Source organism: Chionomys nivalis, chromosome 25 (genome assembly GCF_950005125.1).
Source record: "Chionomys nivalis chromosome 25, mChiNiv1.1, whole genome shotgun sequence".
Lineage (NCBI taxonomy): Eukaryota > Metazoa > Chordata > Mammalia > Rodentia > Cricetidae > Chionomys > Chionomys nivalis.
In genome coordinates, this window is record NC_080110.1 from 25,488,871 (window position 1) to 25,501,171 (window position 12,301).

Genomic DNA, 12,301 nt, shown 5'->3' on the forward strand with positions numbered 1-12,301 from the left:
AAACATTTTGATAATCATGATTAAGCTACTCAAAACCTCGAAAGCCATGTGTACTGAAGGTGAGACTTAGTGATGATTTTCTGTGATACTGTAAGTACATGGGGTAAACCGCGGATGGATAGTTTCACCTTTATTTTCAAGTCTGTTTTTCTAGAGAGGCTTTAAGTTAAGAGGCTTTGTTCCCACTCTGATGAGCAATTGATCTGAAACATGAAACAGGAAGATTGTGGAAGGATTTTATGAATAACGGAATTATAGCCATGAACCACCATGCCCAGCTTAGACAGTTTTTCTTGCTACTCAGATGTGATTGACCATGAGAAAACTATTTTCTTACTGGTGCTTAACACCTACAACTAAGACAGGAACACAGTGAGAAGTTGGGATGTTCTCTCCCATATCGTCATGTTCTGAGACCAAATCAAAACTAGAACCAGTTCATGTGTCTAAACTAAAGAAAAAAAGCAGAAATACATGATTTATGAAATGTTTGCCAAAAGTATTCATTTTTAGGACATTGTTTTAGCTGATGTTTGATGATCTTTTTTTTGTTTGTTTTGTTTTTTGTTTTTTTGAGACAGGGTTTCTCTGTGTAATGGCCCTAGCTGTCCTAGAACTGGCTCTTGTAGACCAGTTTGGCCTCGAACTCACAGAGATCTGTCTGCTTCTGCCTCCCGAACGCTGGTATTAAAGACATGCGCCACCACAGCCCAGCCTGATAACCTTACATTATAGTTTGACAAAGGAAAGGGTTGTCTTTTATTTTCAAGTTCATGGAGGTGATTCATCACTATTTGAAATACTAACAACACTATTAACTCACCACAGCTGTTAATGCATGTGTTTAAATAATTTTATAGAACTTCTTACAGAGGAAACATACTTTCAACTTTGTCAGATTTTAACTTCTTATAGAATTAGGTATTTATCATGTCTTGTTCTGTCTCCCTCCATCCCCATTCTCCCTACTTTTCTTCTCCGTCCTCTTAGTTTTCTGAGATAGGGTCTTATTATATTGCCCAGGTTTTTCTTACATTTCTTGGGCACCCTAGGCTGTCCTTGAATCTGATTCTCCTTCTCTGTTTCCAAGCACTGAGACTGCAGCCACGTGCATGACATCTGGCTGATGCTTAGATTTTTCAGAAGGGTAGTGTAATGAAGATGAACAGATTCTCAGATTTAGGCTGGAATCAACTGTTTGAAAGGCAGATGTTGTCTCTGTATTGACTTGTGAGACAACTGGGAAAAGGCATCAGTCTAAAATGTGGGAAAAGTTCTATTGGTCACATATAGTACATAGTCCTCACTCTTAGCTCCATTTCAACTTGAAATCTGTCCTTGTCTTTCTTCGCACCATATTAAGGGAGGAATGAAGTCATGTTGTTTTCTTTTCTCTCTTAGGACCCTTTGGCAGGAATCAAGAGAATTTATTTCATCATTTTGTAAAAATTATGTTAAGAAAAAAGTGCTGTAGTCTCTCTTAATACTATTAGGCTTTCCACCTCATAGTGAGATAAAGGGAAGGGGTCTCTCTGGTTTGTTTCCCTCTGTAGCCCAACTGCCTCAGACCAAGCATCTTCTTGACTTGGCCTTCTGAGCCCTGGGATTATATTATTTAATTTCATATATATGTTACAGTCCCTAACAAAAAATGAATTTTGAGGAATTAAATGCCATCTTAATGATAACCTTGAACTTAATGGAGCTTAGAAGATCTGATTTGCACTCTACCTTAGTAATATACTTCCTCAAGCTTATATATACATTTTATATGTTCCTGCTGAAATAGTTGCTTAAAACTTGTGTTGAATTTTTTTTCTTCTAAACAGCTCCTTCGCCAGTACAACCACCATTTTTCTCTGAATGTTCATTGGGGTATTTTTCTTCAGCACCATCTGTTTCTTTGCCTCCACCAGCTCAGGTTTCAGTAAGTAAAAAACTGAATGTGATTTCAAAGAAAATTAGTGCATATCTTCTAATTTGTTTTGAAAAATTGAACTGCTTACTTTGAAGAGTGCTTAAAAAATCATAATCACTAACTAGAATTAAAAGCTAGAAATACGCAGAATTAAGCAGTTCATTGTTTAGCTATCTACTTGTTAGATTTTTTTTTAAGTATAGCTTTTTAATTTCATACTGAATTCAGTTTTTCCTTTTCTTTGCTTCTCAAATAATTGCTACTCAGGAAATGTATTCCAAAGGAGAATAAAAATTGTTTGCTTTGCGGATTTTATTTTACTGGTCTTTTTGTTCATTTGTTTGTTTTTAATGCAGGGTCTCTGTGTAGCCCTGGGTGTTGTAGGACTTGCTATATAGATAAGGCGGTCTTCAAACTCACAGAGATCCCCTGATTTTGTCTTCCAAGTGCTAGAAAGATTTAAATAGGATGCTTATTCCTCTTTGGATAACCATAGTTACTTTTAGCTTGAAAATCAGACAAAAGAAACATATATATATATATATATAGAAATTAAATCCTTTTTATTTTCTTTTAAAAATCCATTTAGTTGTGATATATGTGCGTGCGTGTGGCATCCACACATGTGGATGTCAGAGTACAACTGTTTTGGTTCCTTCCGCTACTTGGGTTCTGGGTACCTGTTTTAACCTATTGAGACATCTTGCCAGCTGACATTTAAAAAGCTATCAGTCACCGTTTTACTTTTGAGGCAGGGTCTCACTCTATATCGTTGGCTGGCCTGTGATTCTGTATTTAGGCAAGATTGGCCTCAGAGAGATCAGCCTGCCTCCACCTCTGAGCACTGACTGGGCTGGGATTATGGTGCCTGCCACACTCTGGGCAGTGTTTACCCAGCTTAAAAAAAAAGAAAAGAAAATGTGAAGAACCACAAAATAAAGAAAGTTTCTGTAGTTATTCCTAGATTGAGAGGCTCTAGATATCGAACAATATTTCCTACTAGGTAAGAGAACTTTCCATCGAACATTTTTCTGTGAATGTGTGGTGTCTCCAGTAGAGTTTATGGGGACGGGAGGTGAAATGCTCTCTTTTGAGAAGAAGGAATGAATGAGCTAAAATGTGAGGAGAACTACTGGAAAGTCTTTGAAGCAAAAGCATCAAGACTAAAGGGTTTATAGGAAATAAATTTCCTACATAATCTCTAAGAAGCCATTTTTACAAGGTTTTTAAGGGGTGCTGAACAGGTACTCTGGGCTTTTATAATCCCTTTGATTTGTAGTTGAATTTTACTACTATTTAATTTTTTTGTTACTACATTTTTTAATTTGCTAATCTCCTTAATTTGGCACTAGGCATGGTAGTACATGCCTTTAATCCCAGTGCTTAATGAGGAGCACGCGGACACATCTCTGAGCTGGAGGCCAGCCTGTTCTACATAGCGAGTTCCAGGGCAGTCAGGGCTGCATGAGATCCTGTCCACAAATACATAAATGCTTTAACTTAAATACATGATTTTAGTTTTAGTGTTGTCATTTGCTTGATTTGTTATGAAGTGAATGATCTTGTCTAATTTGATTCTTATACCTTCTAGAATTTTAAATGTAGATAAGGACAGGAGCAGGGGTGTTTATATTTTATAATTACTATGATATTCATAAATGTTTCCATCAATTACAAAAGAAACATTTTCATGGTTGAAGATTAAATTCTTGGTTAGCTTTGAGTTATGCATATTTACATCAGTATACATAGAAAAATTAAAAATATAAGAATATGCACTTTTTCTGAATTAATATTGCTTCAGAGATGTTTGATGTTAATAAATTTTGCATTAAATTAATTCTTTAAAAACAGTCTGTGCCATCTCTGAGCCAGCCTTATGGAGAAGGCTTGTGTGTTTCTCTTGAAACTCTACCTCCTCCACCACCTTTGCCACCTCTTCCACCTGAAGATCCAGAACAACCTCCAAAACCACCTTTTGCAGATGAAGAGGAGGAAGAAGAAATGCTCCTTCGAGAAGAATTGCTTAAGTCTTTAGCAAATAAGAGAGCTTTTAAGCCAGAGGTAATTGAGTGCCTGACCCTCTAGGTGGTGCTCTCGGGCCAGTTAGCATGGTTCTGCTTTCGTCTGCCTGGTGAGGGTTTAGAAGGTTTTTCAGCAAAGGCACGTCTTTTATTTGAAAATGTTTCTCTTTTTCTTATTAGGAAGCATCCAGTAATAGTGATCCCCCTTCACCTCCAGTTCTGAACAATTCTCAGCCTTTGGCAAGAAGCAATCTCTCAATAGTCAGTATTAATACAGTGTCTCAGCCTAGGATACAGAATCCAAAGTTTCACAGAGGACCTCGTCTTCCACGAACTGTTATCTCGGTAAAAACAAACTTAAGATAACACTATTCTAAAAGCTTATGAGAATTTTTTAAAAAATATTTTTATTGTTCTGTCCCACTTGTCTAGCTCATTTATATATAAAAGTAAATTCTTGTATAAATTAAAATTTTAAAGAAGTTTGATGTAAGATGGGTAGAATTTGGTGATGGTGTGTTTGAGGATGTATTCTCTTCAGAGTGTCATAGATATTTTTCCTCTGCTCTTCCTAAAGATTATAAATTGGCCCATTGAAGTTTTTTCTGCTGTTATTTTAACATATGGATCTCGAAAAAAAATTTTGGGCACTTTAAAAAAGCCCACGCCCCAATTGGGATTTGGACCAAGACCCTCAGCCATAGCAAGCAAGCAAGCATACTATCACAGAACTTTATCCTCAGACTTTTTTTAAGTTTGGAGACAGGATCTCACTAAATTGCACAGGCAGGCCTTGAACTTAGTATTCTGCCTTAGCCTCCAGACTCGTCAGAATTGCAGGCCTGTGCCACCAGTTCAAGCTGCTGCATCTTTTTATAACTTGTTCCTATTTTCAACCAGAGATTGTGCTATAATGGAAGAATTTGTTTATGATTCTTATTAAGAAAGCTGAACTGAGTCTGGTGGTTACATGCAGTCCCAGCCTACAGGTGCTGGGAGCTTGAGTTTGCACAGTATGACTGGCCCAAAAAGCAAGAGCTAGGCATGTGGTTCATTGGTAGAGTGATTTCCCTAGTATGCACAAAGCTCTGGGTACAGACCCTAGTTCTAGAAAATAAAAGTTGAAATGACAGTTTTTAAAATCTTATTTCCTAATGGCTTTAAAGGAAAACAAGTAGAGCAAAGTCAAGTTAGAATTTTGCCTGTTAAGTAAACTAACTTTGGTCAGTCACCCTATATTTGTAGACACAAAGTCTACAAAGTTTTATAAATAATTTCTTTGCTTTTTAAGAGTTATTTAAATGGTAGTATCTTTTTATAGAAATAAAAAATGTTATTGAAGAAGGTTATCATAGTAATGTCTGGAAAAACAAAAATATAGACTGCTTTTTGTGCTTGGGGCTATAGTCATAGGATGTAGCCAGAAGATGCCACTATATACTATGTGTAGTTATTTTTGTGTGTTAATACACAAGTAGTTTAAAAACCTTATCCAATGCTATACAATTAAATGTCACAGAGTAATCAAAAGAATAGAAATGCTTTCCCTGGGGATTGGAGAGATTGCTCATTGGTTAAGAGCACTTGTAGCTTCTGTATGAGACTAGAGTTTAATTTGAGGGCCCATGTTATGTGGCTCAAAATCACCTGTAACTCCAGCTCCAGGAAATTGAATGCCCTTTTCTGGCCTCTGAGGTCACTTGCACACACATGTGACGTACATACAGACACATAGACAAACAGACACACACTAATTTTTTTAAGAAACAAAACTTTTACTACTATGAGTAACAATAACATTGTTTTGTAGCTTCCAAAACATAAATCAGTGGTTGTAACACTGAATGATTCAGATGACAGTGAGTCCGATGGGGAGGCTTCCAAGGCAACCAATAGTGTTTTTGGTGGATTAGAGTCCATGATTAAGGAAGCAAGACGAACTGCTGAGGTATGTGCTGTAATTAATGGTGAAAGTTGATTTATTGGCAGTCATTACAGTTAATTTTGTTCCTGAAAAATTACATCTTAGAGTTAAGGCATTTTTAGTACAGTGATTTGTGGAAAAAGTATTTGTGCTTTTAGTACTTAAATAATGAAGCATCTGTTGATTATATAAATTTTACGGGTTTGAAAATCCCCTTGTTTCTAATGACTCTCTTTTCAAAATAGTGAAGTGGGTTCATTTCTCTGTGTGCAGGGGAAATGTACTATTCTCCAGTATTACTACATTAACCAAAACACCAGTTTTCAGCTAATAAAATCTACAGTTTAAGCCGTTTCAGGGTTTTTTTCTGTCCCAGTAGTTGTTCAGATATGATTCAGCTCGATGTTTTCTAAGGTTTTGCCTAGGTAGATTATGTAATTGAGTAGTTGACAGCTAACCTCTTTATTTTTTCAAAAGAAGAATGAAGATATTAATATATTCTTAAATATATTAGTATATACTGGGGTATGACATAAAATAACAGATATCAGTGTAGAATTTTTAAAAGCGATCTGGTTTAAATATTTTTTAGCAAGCTTCAAAACCCAAAGTACCTCCAAAATCTGAAAAAGAAAATGACCCTCTGCGCACACCTGAAGCTTTGCCTGAGGAAAAGAAGATTGAGTATCGATTGCTAAAGGAAGAGATTGCCAAGTAAGTGAGCTTTTATGTGGTTCAGTTTAGGCTTTGTGTTTGCCGAAGTTCCTTTTGTCTATAAACTCTGACTCAGGAATATGAGCCGTGGTGATTTTTTTTCCTAGTTAGGGAGTCAATGCTATTATGATTATCACATGGAGAGGTCGGTTATCTGTCAACCTAAGTACAGTGAGGAAAACGCAGAACTGCACGGTCAGCTCTGAATGTCAGCCTGAGTCTGTCTCCTGGTTAAGCAGTCAGTGTCATATGTATTCTATAAAATATTATATTTTGAAGAATATGGTTTTTATTTACTCTTGGACTAATCCATCTCTCTCAAATTTAGCCGTGAGAAACAACGTTTGGTTAAATCAGATCAGCTGAAGACAAGTTCATCATCCCCAGCGAACTCAGATGTGGAAATGGATGGGATTGGTAGAATAGCAATGGTCACTAAGCAAGTTGCAGATGCAGAAGCAAAGCTTAAAAAACACAAGTGAGTTTCACTCAGTGCCTGATTAAATATGTCATGTATCTGGATGTGCCTAAGTTCAAGGATCTGTATCTATATTTATATGTGTATATGTCATTATTAGCTACTCTAGGATTGTGACCACCTCTGGTGCCCCCACCCCCCTTTCAGGGTATGATAGGTTACACTCCCTCCCCACCCAGGTCTGGAAACTCCATTCAGGGATGCTTTGGGTACCTGTCTGGAGCTTTGATGTGCTAGGGGAGGTTTGCTGGGCCACCCCGGGTCATGAATTCTTAACACGTGGTAGAACTAAAGCAGTTACTCATCCTATTGGCTCACACATGTGTAAATAATTTAATTGATATTTGATTAGAGGTACCAAGACCTTGAAAGAAGGTTGTCAATCAGATGGAGACATAGCTAAAATTACATGTAAATATCCTCATTTTAGAATCTTTTAGAACATCTTCATTGGAAACATGTTTTTCTTTTTTAGAGAAAACACATTCCTATAACTTACTGTGGGGTGCACATGCATGTGTGCACGCCTGCATGTGTGTGTGTGTATTTTTGAAGTGTAGCTCTCGCTGGTCTCGAATTTGGTATGTAGATAAGGCTGGCCTCAAATCTGTGGCAGTCTTCATGCCTCCGCTTCCTGAATGCTGGGATTAGAGGCATGTGTTATATTATTAAAGGTGAACTGATTGTTGGGAGTAGTTGTCTGGTCTAAGGAATAATGCTTGTAGTGTCTGGCTTCTAAATTAGCTCATAGTTAATTTATATTTCAATAGTCCAATGACTTTTTAAAATTTTTTTTATTTCATTTTTTAAAATTTTATGTGCATTGGTGTTTTGACATGGGTGTCAGGTCCCCTGGAACTGGAGTTACAGACAGTTGTGAGCTGCCATGTGGGCTCTGGGAACTGAATCTGAGTCCACTGGGAAAATAGTCAGTGGTCTTAACTGGTGAATCATATCTCCAGTCTCTGCCCAATGACTTTTTAAAGACAAGCTTTTAAGTGTTTATCTGTATGTCATTCAGGTATAGGAGTTAGGGGTTCATGGCCTCATTTCTAAAATTTTAGACTACTGGTATTTTAAGTATTCTAAAAGCTTAATACATTCTGAACGTGTTTAAATGTATTGGTGTTGGTATTTGTCTTGTGCTAAACTATGTTTCATCTTCAGTTTATGAACAGAGTTGTTATTTGCATATAAGAAAAATTCCTTAAATGCATTATTATATTACTACTTTGAAATTTCTCTTTTGTGATGGTGTCATTCTGCTAGTTTAGAAAACAATAAGCGTTTTGTTATTCACTACTTAGGATTCTCTTGATAAAAGATGAATCAGTTTTAAAGAATCTAGTACTACAAGAAGCCAAGAAGAAAGAGTCTGTTCGAAATGCTGAAGCAAAAATCACTAAACTTACAGAACAACTTCAAGCAGCTGAAAAAATCCTCAGTGTTAACAGGATGTTTTTGAAGAAGCTCCAAGAACAAGTAATGCTCTTTATATAAACATTAAATGTGGTAGTCTTATGTTTACTGCATTTTTAAAAAGAATTTTATTTTTATTCATGTGTATGTGTCTGGGGTCTGCCACATGTGCTGGCGTTCACTGGAGTCAGATGGCACTGTATCCCTGGAGTTACAAGAAGGTTGTGAGCTGCTGGACATGGGTGCTAGGAGCTGAGCTCCGGTCCTCTGGAGAAGCAGTTAACTGCTGAGCCATCTGTCCAGTCCTAGTACTGCATATGCACCATCAATGTATATGTAACCTGCAGTCTCTTACTGAGTGAGGCATAATATTTGAGTATTTTTGGGTTGAATACCTCTAAAGCTATTGCGAGGGTATTTCCTAAGATTTTCCTTTATGTTTTCTATTTTCAGATTCACAGAGTTCAGCAGCGTGTTGCCATTAAGAAAGCTTTGACTCTGAAGTATGGCGAAGAGTTTGCTCGGGCAAAAGCAGTGGCCAGTAAAGAACTGGGGAAACGCAAACTGGAACAGGATCGTCTTGGAGTAAGTTGCTTGTAGGAATAATTTTGGAAAGCAGGTTTTTTTTTTTTTTTTTTAAATACTTCTAAACTAAGAAATGTATAGAGTAACTCCAACTTTGCTGCAAATTCAGAGAGAACAGATTATATTAATATTCTCTATAAGATCTAGAAGAGGATATTTTTAAATGATACACGTTTGGATACTTTTAAAATTTATTTTGCGTTGGCTTTAGTTTTTGTTGGTCACAGATTAACTAGCAAAAGTATATTGACTTGTAAATTATTTGGTGCTCCTTTTTTATTTAGTAATATTATGCGTATTATATTCAACTGGCTCACAATTATCTTGTGAGGAATTGTGTGTGATTGCATAAAGTGCTGTAAAATATTTACTTCTCTCCCCCAGCCAAACAAAATGATGAGATTGGATAATTCTCCAATATCAAGTCCAAGAAAACATTCAGCAGAATTAATTGCTATGGAAAAAAGACGATTACAAAAGCTAGAATATGAATATGCCTTGAAAATTCAAAAGTTAAAAGAAGCCCGTGCTCTGAAAGCAAAGGAACAGCACAATCTTGTTCCAGTTGTGGAAGAGGAACCTGAGTTTTCTTTACCGCAACCCTCACTTCATGATCTGACACAAGATAAATTAACCTTGGACTCAGAAGAAAACGATGTTGATGATGAAGTTTTGTCAGGTTCAAACAGAGAGCGAAGAAGATCCTTCCTAGAGTCTAATGCTTTTACTAAGCCCAACCTTAAGCACACTGATACACCTAACAAAGAGTGCATCAACAAACTCAGTAAAAGTACTGTAGAAAAGCCAGAACTTTTTCTAGGGTTAAAGATTGGTGAATTACAAAAATTATATTCAAAAGCCGACAGCTTAAAACAATTGATTTTAAAAACTACCACAGGCATTACAGAAAAGATTTTGCATGGTCAGGTAAGTGGGATTTCATATTTTGTATAAAATCTAGAGTTTACTCAGTGTCTCACTTGTCATGTAGAATTATTGTGATGCTAGGGTTTGTTTGTTTGTTTGTTTGTTGCAGGAGATCTCTGTGGATGTGGATTTTGTTACAGCACAGAGTAAAACAACAGAAGTGAAGCCATGTCCTTTCAGACCCTACCAGAGCCCTCTTCTAGTCTTTAAATCCTACAGGTATAAAAGAGAGAGTTAATAGTTTGAGTTTCAGGATTACTCTGGCTCTTAATGCTTTATGTTCAATATATGTTAATAAATAGAAGCATTTAAATTACAGTCAACTGGAAAACAAATCTTTTTGTGGAAGTCAAAAAAGTATATCGTTATTGTTCTCAAATCATTTCAGAAAGTACGGTTTAGCGTGTTCTTTGGGTTCAAATTCTGTTAAGTAGTTTAGAACTAGAGTCTTGTGAAAAATTTCATTTATTTATTAATTTAATACTACTTTTTTTAAAAGATAGATTCTTACTATATAGCTGTGACTGTACTGGAACTTGCTTTAGAGCCTCAAACTTGAAGTAATCCTCTTGCCTTTGCCTCCCAAGTGCTACAGTATCTTATAGCTGTGTGTTACCATTTTCTGGGCCAGTAAAGATGTTCAATTTTGAGTTTTTAATATTAACACTTTTCAGTTGCATTGACCAGCCTTTAGAATATTGACTTAGAAATTCTTAGATGGCTAATGTTGTCCCACATTTTCAGAATGCTAGAAGTTTTGGACTGCTAAATGAGCGTGATTTTATGATAAAATTGTAAAGCATTTAATAGGTAGTATCAGGTCATATCCTAGCATTTGTATTGGCTGGTAATGTATACAAGAAATACTTTTAAAATAGAGCATTATTTATATTTTTTCTCTAAAATAAATAGTTTGTTATTATATTTTTTCGGTGATTGTTGTTATTTGTGCTGGGAATTGAACTTAGGGCCTCATGCATGCTAGGCAGGTACTCTGTTACTGAATGCTTCCCAGGCTTTTTTTTTTTTTTTCTCCTTTCTTTTTATGAGATGGAGCCTTTTTATATCAGCTTGGCTTTCTTTGAACTCAGCCTCCAAATGCTGAGAAAGAGTTGTGCACCACCTCCCTCAGTTTTCTACTTGACGTCTCTCATGTTCTCATTATACAAGTAGCTTATTATTATTACTTATATTCTTGTTATTTGTATTACTTTTGAGTGTTGATTTGACTAGGTAAGCATTTTAACTGAGAAAGGAAAACTGAAGAAAATGTCTAGCTCTTAGAGGAATGTGTACGGGCTATAAGTTGTCTATTCGTTTCTTTCTAGATTTAGTCCTTACTATCGAACCAAGGAAAAGCTTCCCCTGAGCTCAGTATCATACAGTAATATGATTGAGCCAGATCAGTGTTTCTGCCGTTTTGATTTAACGGGAACATGTAATGATGATGATTGTCAGTGGTGAGTAGTTTTCATTTGGAAGAAACGTGTAGAGAAAGTTATGGTTCCGTGACTTAGATAAGTACATGGTTATCTCTTATGCTATTTTATTTTAGGCAGCACGTGAAAGACTATACACTTAGTCGGAAACAGTTGTTCCAGGACATTCTATCATATAACCTGTCATTGATTGGCTGTTCAGAGACAAGTACTGATGAGGAAGTTGCTTCTGCAACAGGTTTGTAATGATTTCTAAATCCTATAGTGAAGTAGAAAGTACTTTATTATAAAATTTGATGCAGAAACCATAGAATACTAGCATACACTTGTGAGATAGGATTGTCAAATTTCTCCCCAGATTTTGGTGCCATATAATGTCTTTTGGCATAAAGGAATCAATATTTATAGAGATGTTTATTTATTATCATTATCCAGAGTTATTGTAAAGTCACCAAACTTTATCATTCCTCATTTGGGCCTTCTACTTTTACTTAATAACGTAGTTCATTTTAGTCCATGGACTGCCAACCCCAGTAAATACTGTGGTATGGTGGGAAGGATTTGTCGTAGTAATTTAACCATAGGCCTTGCCCTTTCATAAGTCATAGGTGTTTACTGACTAGTACCATATATAGCTTAAATCTTAAGTTATTTGCTTCATAATCTTTAATTAGTATAGTTATTGCAGTCACATTTTTCTATTAAATACAGTATCATTTTTATTTTTAGAAAAGTATGTTGAAAAACTTTTTGGAGTAAACAAAGACCGAATGTCAATGGACCAGATGGCTGTTCTCCTTGTTAGCAATGTTAATGAGAGTAAAGGTCATAGTAAGTATGTATGTGTGTGTATGGATGCATGTGTATTTCTTA

The 12,301-nt window shown here is 36.0% G+C and overlaps 1 protein-coding gene across 1 annotated transcript in view; it reads left to right on the plus strand.

Moving 5' to 3' along the window:
• The window catches only part of Zfc3h1 (zinc finger C3H1-type containing), a 52,857-nt gene that overhangs the window by 19,660 nt on the left and 20,896 nt on the right, over positions 1–12,301 (plus strand). Inside the window, exons 7-19 of the mRNA XM_057758202.1 lie at positions 1,830–1,927; positions 3,773–3,982; positions 4,123–4,287; positions 5,753–5,890; positions 6,459–6,580; positions 6,909–7,058; positions 8,366–8,540; positions 8,931–9,062; positions 9,447–9,989; positions 10,099–10,208; positions 11,318–11,449; positions 11,545–11,666; positions 12,158–12,259. Coding sequence (XP_057614185.1) covers positions 1,830–1,927; positions 3,773–3,982; positions 4,123–4,287; positions 5,753–5,890; positions 6,459–6,580; positions 6,909–7,058; positions 8,366–8,540; positions 8,931–9,062; positions 9,447–9,989; positions 10,099–10,208; positions 11,318–11,449; positions 11,545–11,666; positions 12,158–12,259 — 2,199 coding nt within the window. The remainder of the gene's footprint in view (positions 1–1,829; positions 1,928–3,772; positions 3,983–4,122; positions 4,288–5,752; positions 5,891–6,458; positions 6,581–6,908; positions 7,059–8,365; positions 8,541–8,930; positions 9,063–9,446; positions 9,990–10,098; positions 10,209–11,317; positions 11,450–11,544; positions 11,667–12,157; positions 12,260–12,301) is intronic.